Below are 7,846 nucleotides of genomic sequence, written 5' to 3'. Positions count from 1 at the left end.
TATACTTTTTGAAGACAAAGAATAGAGTTTGCAATTTGATGTCAATATAAATGATGATATTTGTAATTTATTCTAAATTTATTAAATTTTGTAAAACATGATATTTTTTTCTTGACATACACTTCTAAATGTCATAAAATGAGTGTGTGTCATTGTTCGCGTGTCAAGATATGCGTATTTTCTTGTAGTGTATAATTTACTTTGAGACCACCCGTGTAAGCAGAGGTACTTGAACTAGTAACATATACATAGAATCCCGAATGGATCGAAAAACTTGTGCTCCAAGAAAATACATAATATGGTTGTGTTGATGGGAAAAGGAATGCAAATAGAGGTCATACCATATATAAAAACAAACAAATTAAACATGATTTGAATGTGTTAAGTTTTTCACATATATAATACAGCTTAACATGCATCTGAACCCTTGAAAATTGATACAAGCCTGAAAAAACAAACAAGATCTATCTCAACTTTTGGTCATTCAATATCCCTCCTTAATTGTTCTCCAAGAAAAAAAACAAGGCAAGTTCACCTCAAAATTAAGCAAGAAAAGGATTACACCTCTTGTCTCTTACAAGTTTCATATCTCTAGAACGATATCTGCAAAATATATAGTACCAAAATCATCAAGCACAAGGGGCATACGCAAATTAAGAAAAAAAAACTTTATGCTTCCAACATGGACCTTTTTTCAAGCAGGGGCAGATCTAGGGGTGTTTTGGAGGTTCCAGTAACCCTCTCAGTTTGGGAAAAAATTAGAAAAAAAATAGTGGAAACTTTGTATGATTTGGAAAAAAAATGCGGAGAATTAGTGAAAATCTATTAAAAGTAACCAATTGCATCAAATTTCTATATCCGCCACTGTTTTCAAGATTATGTTAAAAGAGTTATTCGGTGAGTTTTTTCTACATGTCTAGTAAAGTTAAAACCGAAAGTAATACTCACATTCGGAATCAGTTTTGACCCATTTTGACCCATTTTGACCCAGTATGATCCTCTGTAACTTTCCCTTGAATTGAGTGCTTTCTTGGTAATGATGCTTGAGGGTTGTTAAGCATGGCCCTTAGTAGCTAATAAATCATTTTAATAATAATCAGAAGGAATTCAAGACAATCAATCATAAACGTATGAAAAAGATTTAATTGATTAGTGATTACCGTTTCCATTCTTGATTCTGGAAGTGGATCATGAAAACTAGGAATTGCTACAAAAAATTTCTTGAAAAGAAAAGAAACTGATTTCTTCCCAATTGCCTTTTTATCTTTGCATCTACCAATGATAGCTTTAATGGTGCGGTCAATGTCTGCTGCTGCTGCTGCATGATCAGCTGCAGCAGGTTTTGTTGGCACCAGTTTTGTCAACTCGTTCTCGAGTTTTCCAATCCTCAGCAACCCATCACAAAACTCTTGTTTTGGCTTAATTATGTTATCTACAAAACCGACCATAAAAATTTAACATTCTTGAGAGAATTAACTTGTTGTGTATGCATGCAATTCTTTTAAGGTTACTTACGAGCAACATTTGTGTTCTGTCCCCCATTCCGCATCCAGCCGAAAAGCTGCAATAATTTACAGAATTTAATTCAGTAACATTTCTTTCTTTAGCAATCCATATAGATGATGTTACCTTCATGATCATGCTGATGGTGGTGTAACAACTTTAAGAGTTAAGGTTTTGTATTCTTGTCTCCATCCCATTTTCTTTTATACTTGCTAGCTAGGGGAATAAACACATTATAATATTACATTCATGCAGGAGGGTGTTACGTGTCATCATTCTACTCCCTTGGGTCCAAATCAATCATGGGTTTATGCGCCGTCAGTCAAATTTTGTAAATAGATATAAGTTTAATACTCAAGCACATGTTGTTTGGGCGGGTCATGCTTAACATTGGTGTATGCGTGAGGTGGAATATTATAGGTTTTAGAGGTTTGTTATGATCTAACCAAAACATGGTTTGGCCGACATCAAATTCAAAGCAAGACTATAAAAAAACTACCCGTTCGTTGACCATTACAAGTAGAACAACTGTATTATAGATTGTGTTCATTGGGTTCTTTGATACCAACGGATTTAAAAGATTGGTGAGCTATTGGCTGATCGATGAAGGCAATGGGATCCATAAGCTAACACATGTGCTAATGAAGTAGCCAATGATGGTTTTGAATAAACATATTTGATATATTATTATATATTTTTATTTTCAGGAATTATTTCATATTATGTAATTTTCTTATTTTTATCATTTATTATATATTTTTGTCACAAATAATTGTAATTTATTTTACCTTTTTATATTGAAACCCAACAATATAAATGGATTTCTTATGGATATCCATTGATGATCTTTCGTCATGATCTACTGATAAAGCACGCAACGGGCGTACTCGTTGATGAAGCATCATCGTTAATATGTCTTTGGTAATATGTAGGTGATCCACCACTATTCCGATAATGGTGTAGTCGTTGATGATGATTTCATCAGTGATCCATCCCTCCGCGTTGTTGGCGATCCATATGCTCACCTCTTTTCCCTACGAACCTTCATCAACGGATTAGCAATGGAGGCATGCCTTCTTCGAGGATTGTTGATGGATTTGCTTATCTTAAACGTCCTCTTATTTGTATTTTATAAAATGCTAATTTTAATGTTATTATCAAAATAGAGAATGTATTTTATAATGTTTGATTGTGTATGTACTAAAAGAATCGTTGGCCTCCTAATTAAACCAAATGAAATAGAGTTCATACCAAAAACCTAATCACGCGCATAAGAAAATAACCACGACTTGCCAATTGAACCCATCGAATCTTGCATCATGCTATTTATTTACAACATTTATAGATCAACCTAATCAAGGAACCAAATAGTTTTATAAGTGTTGAACCTTCATCCTCGGACGCTAACAACATCACCTATTAATCAATTCTAGTAATTACAACGATCATTTTGACCATATTCAACTCATCACAGGTTAATGATTAACCTAATGAGTTTAGTAACATTTTTGGATTAAGGAACAACTTGTTTAAAACTTAAACATATAATTAAGCTAATCCCAAATGAAATGGGTGGGTGGTATGATGTCACTGCTTAGCTAATTAAGCCTCCTAACAATCATATGATTGAAAACTTTTACTTAAGATGCACACCAATTATAATATTTTAGCAATTTAGTACCGAAGTAAGATAAAAAGGAAAGATTAGAATTAGATAAGCAAGTTTGCGTGTTTTCCTTTGACTTGACGTCTTGACCTTAATTATTATATGTATTATTCAAAAGCTAGTGTCATGCATGGAATGGCTAAGTGGAAGCCACGTAGTAGGAGCGTCCAGCAGCTTCTTTAATTAATTCTAGAGATTGATAATTAAGGACACTTAAAACTTTAAAAAAAAAAAACAAGCCTACGTTATTCCTTCCTCCACCTCCTATTTAATAAATATAAAGTCTTCCCTTCATTATGCCCTCGTGCTTCCACCTTAAACTAACTGCATGCATGCCCACCCCCCCCCCTCTTGGAGAAAAGATTACACCTATGTAGTGGTTAAGTTTGAAATTTCCGATTGAGACGTCAAAAATGTATATACCTAAAAAAATTATAAAACCGATGGGTCGAAAACGTATATACCTAAAAAATTCTATACTAAAACTACATACCGGACACTACTGAGCAAAAAGTTCGGAGGATCGGCCCCCCGGCCCCCACAAAGCTACGCCCCTACACCTACGTACGTACAAACTATATATTTTATTAATTTAACTAGTGGTATCAAAACCGGAGCGTTGCGCCGGTGAATTTTTCCCATGCTATGCGACAGTAATTTGATTGGTATCGCTTCATCTCGTTATGTTACAGTACTGACACTCGTTACAGCAATCGAAAAAGGAAAAAAAACAAATAAATAAAATCGTGATATGACCAAAAGATCTTATCAACATATGATCTATATCGATTGAAAACAATTGTTTGGTAGGAATCGGTTCGGTTCGTCAGGGTAGCACCACGATATTGGCATGCACTCATATAACATATATAAAAATACAAAATGTACACTTTATTTTGAATGCAACTCTGCTCTCAACAAAATTTACAACGAAATGCCTGAAAAAATTAAGGAAAACTACGAATTTAGGTTTTTCTTTAAGTTAACAAACATGAGTTATTGGAGAAAAATTATATAGCATAAATATAAAAAAAAAAACAATAAAAAAAGTTGCACGTTGAAACTTCTTAATGGGTTGGCCACTATTTATTAACTATGTGTTTTAATATAAATAAATAAATAAATAAATGATAATGATAATTCTTCCTGAATGGAATTAATCCTATAAGAAACAATGTTTATTCACCCATTTAATTATCTTATATTACAAAAAAACAACTTGAGTTGCCTACTATGGCATCGTTCATTTAAAGGCACCTATTTGATTCTAACAACCACACATAAATACGCATGGCAATTACAACCGCCCATATTACAACCGCTTCTAAATGATTACAACTAAGGTAATAAATATTACTATCATATAATATACCACATGTCTATTCAATTTCCTCCAAAAGAAAATCGTTTAAACAACCACATCCAATTAACGCAAGTTTATACAACATTAAGAAAAAATCGGACAACAATCTGAATTAACATCCAAACTAACGCGAACCAAACCAACGCAACTTCACATCAACAACAAAAGCAATGCACCCGTTCGGGAAAGAAAAAACCAAATCGACACATTTCCCCCAACCATGTTTCCCCCATCGTTTGACGGTTACAGAGGGGAGCAATAAAACACCAAAGTTTTTGGTCTCTACGGTGACGAAGAAGTAGGAGAGAGATGGTCGGGGCCGACAACAGTTGCGGTGGTTATGAAAATTGACTGGTGGTCGTGGCAATTCGGTGCTGGTGTTGTAGTGGCGGTGGTTCAGTGGTTGTGCAGTGATGGCAGTGCGGCGGCTAGATGGTTGTGGTGGCCGTGGTGTGGAGTTGATTTCTTCTCCGATGCCTTTGGTAATTGGTATCATTTTTTTTGGGTGTACATATTCAGACACCTTGTTCCCTAAATCCACACCCTCCTATACGCTTCGTATAGGGCTATACGAAGCGTATAGGGTTGCTTTTCCCGACCAACTTCTGCACCTCGTACAACGTCACATCAGTCAACTTATACGGGGAGTCTAGGCCTGTACGAGGGGCCAATACGAAGTGCAGGAGAAATCATTCTAGGGAACTTCCAGTGACTCTTGCTCCCCCCAATTCCGTTACTCTCTAAAAATGTTTTTGAATTTAACTTTGTGATGTTTGTATACATAGGGTAAAAGATTGTGCCCAAGTGATGGGTAAGTAAACTATTTTATTGGATTACTTTGTTTGTATTTGCTTTTAAAAAGTAGAAGACATAATACGTATTTGATTAGGTGTTAAACATTATTTGGCAACATATGATTTACATAAACTTTATTTTTTTTATTTATTAGATACATTAAATAAACTAGTGTTATACACCATGCGCGCGTTGCGCGCAACACACCTTGTATCCGTTTTATGGCTAGAATCATAGGTCATTGTAATTTGTTCACCCATACTTATGTATGTTCGATGACGCGTACGGTTCAATTGCGAAAAGTATGAGAAAAGTAATTATGTGGTACAAAACGAATACACGAGTCGTTTTCGGGTGTTTAAGTCCCGTTTAGTGAAACATGTTTTTTTTTAATCAAATGAACGTTGTTTTTTTTGCTGCAAATTAACTTAAATAGAAGGTCCCAGTGACGTAGATGTATGAAATATAACAAATTAAAAAGAGAAAAAGCAGAGTGCATATGTGCAGAAATATAGATGAAGAGCTGCACCATGATTTGTCACTTTCTTAGCATCCTTCATCAAAAATACAAATCATTCTTCTTCATAAAAAATACAAATCACATCGAAACGTTCTCTTTATCTTTTTTTTTTTTTTGAATGGCAACATGAGACTTCTATTAACACCAGAGAAAACAGCTTCCAAAATCCAAAGCAAGCTGCTATGGAATGCAGTACAGCCAGCAAGTAGTGCAATAGAAAATCAAACAAAACTATTACATCAATAATTAAACTGATATCGTTTTTCCTTTTTTAGAATGACACATCACGTTTGATCTTAATTCACATACCCGTATAAAAAGCCAACATTTTGACTCGTTACTCGACCAACCTGTTTGGCTCTTATCAGTCTATTAGACCGCCATGGCTGCAACCGAGGTTGCAAGTGGAAAACATCACACTTGCCGTTCTCCGATTCTACCGCGCCAAGAAACGATGTTGACTAAACTCATCACAGCCTCTTGACACCTGGATACATATGTATCCGTATAAAAAACAACATGGGCAAAATGTGTTTGGGGTAACTTTTACCCGTATAAAAATTCGTCATTTTGACCCGTCACTAAAGCAACCGTCTGGCTCAGATTTATCTATTAGACCGCAAAGGCTGCAACAGAGGCTGCAAGTGGAGAAACTCGCACTTCCCGCCACGCCATAGCCTCATGACGACAGACCAAACATGCATAAGTCAACAGTACCATATATTAAATATTTTGTCATATGATGTGAATTTGACATATATTTATAGGCATAAATTCCCTTTGTCCACAAAAATGCAAAGTTTCCTTGGTCTGTTTTCTCATACACAAATTTTCAAAGGCACACAAAATTGACTGTTCTTATTACTCTATTAAACAAAATCTCATTTGCAGCAACCAAAACCCCTAAAATCATTCAAAATTAATTACTAATAATGATGTTATTTAACATACAATCAAAATACTTGCCTTGAACAACTGAGTATGACATCGTTTAGTGACATTTTGTATGTAGTTTCTCTTGACATCCGAGGAGAATTTACACTTACGTCTATCCACTCCTGAAAGGTAAACAATACTAATTGAGAACACCACAACGTATGTTAAACATAAACCCTAAATCATTAAACAACCAGCACACATCAACAAATATTAAACATTCAAATCAAACATTACGAACCCTAACTTTGGATCAGATCGAATTGTTGGAAACTTCACCGGATATTGAACATGCATGTGCCGATCTGGTTTGTAAGCCCTACCACCAAACTTCACTGTCTAGCACACTTATAAAATCTAGCCACCGCATGTAGTTGTAGTAACACCAAAATGGAACCAACACACAAATCCTCTTCTGTTGATTTTACCCAATTACCCCTCTACTGTTCATTTCCCTTCCTCTGTCACAGCAGAACCCTTAAGCACCAGAACCTTCACCATCATCATCTTACATTTTTAACCAAGCAAGCAACTGTAGATCGCCCCATCGCCCATTGTTGAAAGCAAGGGATATGATGTCAAATACCAAATAAACTGCAGAGCAGTAATAAATTTCCAAACAAAAACACATCAGTAAACCTGTTCTATAATAACATATATAGAATTACATGTAAAAATCATAGAAGCAATAAGAGGAAATCTTACATACAAAAAACATTTTTTAGCAATAGATGAACACTAAAAATTGAGATGAGAAGTAGTGGAGGCTAAGGAGACTTCCATGTGTTTTGTGTTAAATACCTGATAACTGTTCATTCACTTTTCCTCTTAACATATACAAGACATGACCAATTTGGAAAAATGCATAACTTCATCGGAGTTGCTGGAACTCTTGCCAGACAACCAACCCTTCCAGAAACCCTAGATCAGGTGGCCGGTGTTCCTCTCGCTTGTAGACCCTCACTGTTACCTCGAATCCACCATCATCGTCCTCATCAGCGTCCACCAGATCTTGTCCGTTCATGCGCTCCCTCTCTCCCGTGCGGTATGCTCTCTCTCTCTC

The 7,846-nt window shown here is 35.5% G+C and overlaps 1 protein-coding gene and 1 long non-coding RNA gene across 2 annotated transcripts; both read right to left on the bottom strand.

Moving 5' to 3' along the window:
• Positions 1-284: 284 nt before the first annotated feature.
• Positions 285-1,669, bottom strand: LOC110901910. Its single transcript, XM_022148670.2, has 5 exons — positions 1,630-1,669; positions 1,516-1,561; positions 1,161-1,432; positions 949-1,073; positions 285-603 (listed from the first exon to the last, which is right to left on the bottom strand). The coding sequence occupies exons 1-4, from the start codon at positions 1,639-1,641 to the stop codon at positions 957-959; spliced, it is 447 nt and encodes a 148-aa protein (XP_022004362.1). The 5' UTR covers positions 1,642-1,669; the 3' UTR covers positions 285-603; positions 949-956.
• A 5,091-nt stretch (positions 1,670-6,760) lies between these two features.
• Positions 6,761-7,846, bottom strand: LOC110901917. The gene is made up of 3 exons (XR_004872218.1): positions 7,585-7,846; positions 7,025-7,377; positions 6,761-6,905 (listed from the first exon to the last, which is right to left on the bottom strand). It is a non-coding gene; the product is annotated as an uncharacterized LOC110901917 (long non-coding RNA).

The sequence above is a fragment of the Helianthus annuus genome, chromosome 2, assembly GCF_002127325.2.
Source record: "Helianthus annuus cultivar XRQ/B chromosome 2, HanXRQr2.0-SUNRISE, whole genome shotgun sequence".
Classification (NCBI taxonomy): domain Eukaryota; kingdom Viridiplantae; phylum Streptophyta; class Magnoliopsida; order Asterales; family Asteraceae; genus Helianthus; species Helianthus annuus.
This window is presented reverse-complemented; position numbering and strand designations above follow the sequence as displayed.

What these genes read in the sequence shown, in the direction of transcription:
- LOC110901910 (XM_022148670.2), bottom strand. An exon ending in ACAGAACACAAATGTTGCTC is followed by an intron (nt 1,433 to 1,515) that starts GTAAGTAACCTT and finishes TCGGTTTTGTAG; the next exon opens with ATAACATAATTAAGCCAAAA. An exon ending in CAGAATCAAGAATGGAAACG is followed by an intron (nt 1,074 to 1,160) that starts GTAATCACTAAT and finishes ATGATTTATTAG; the next exon opens with CTACTAAGGGCCATGCTTAA.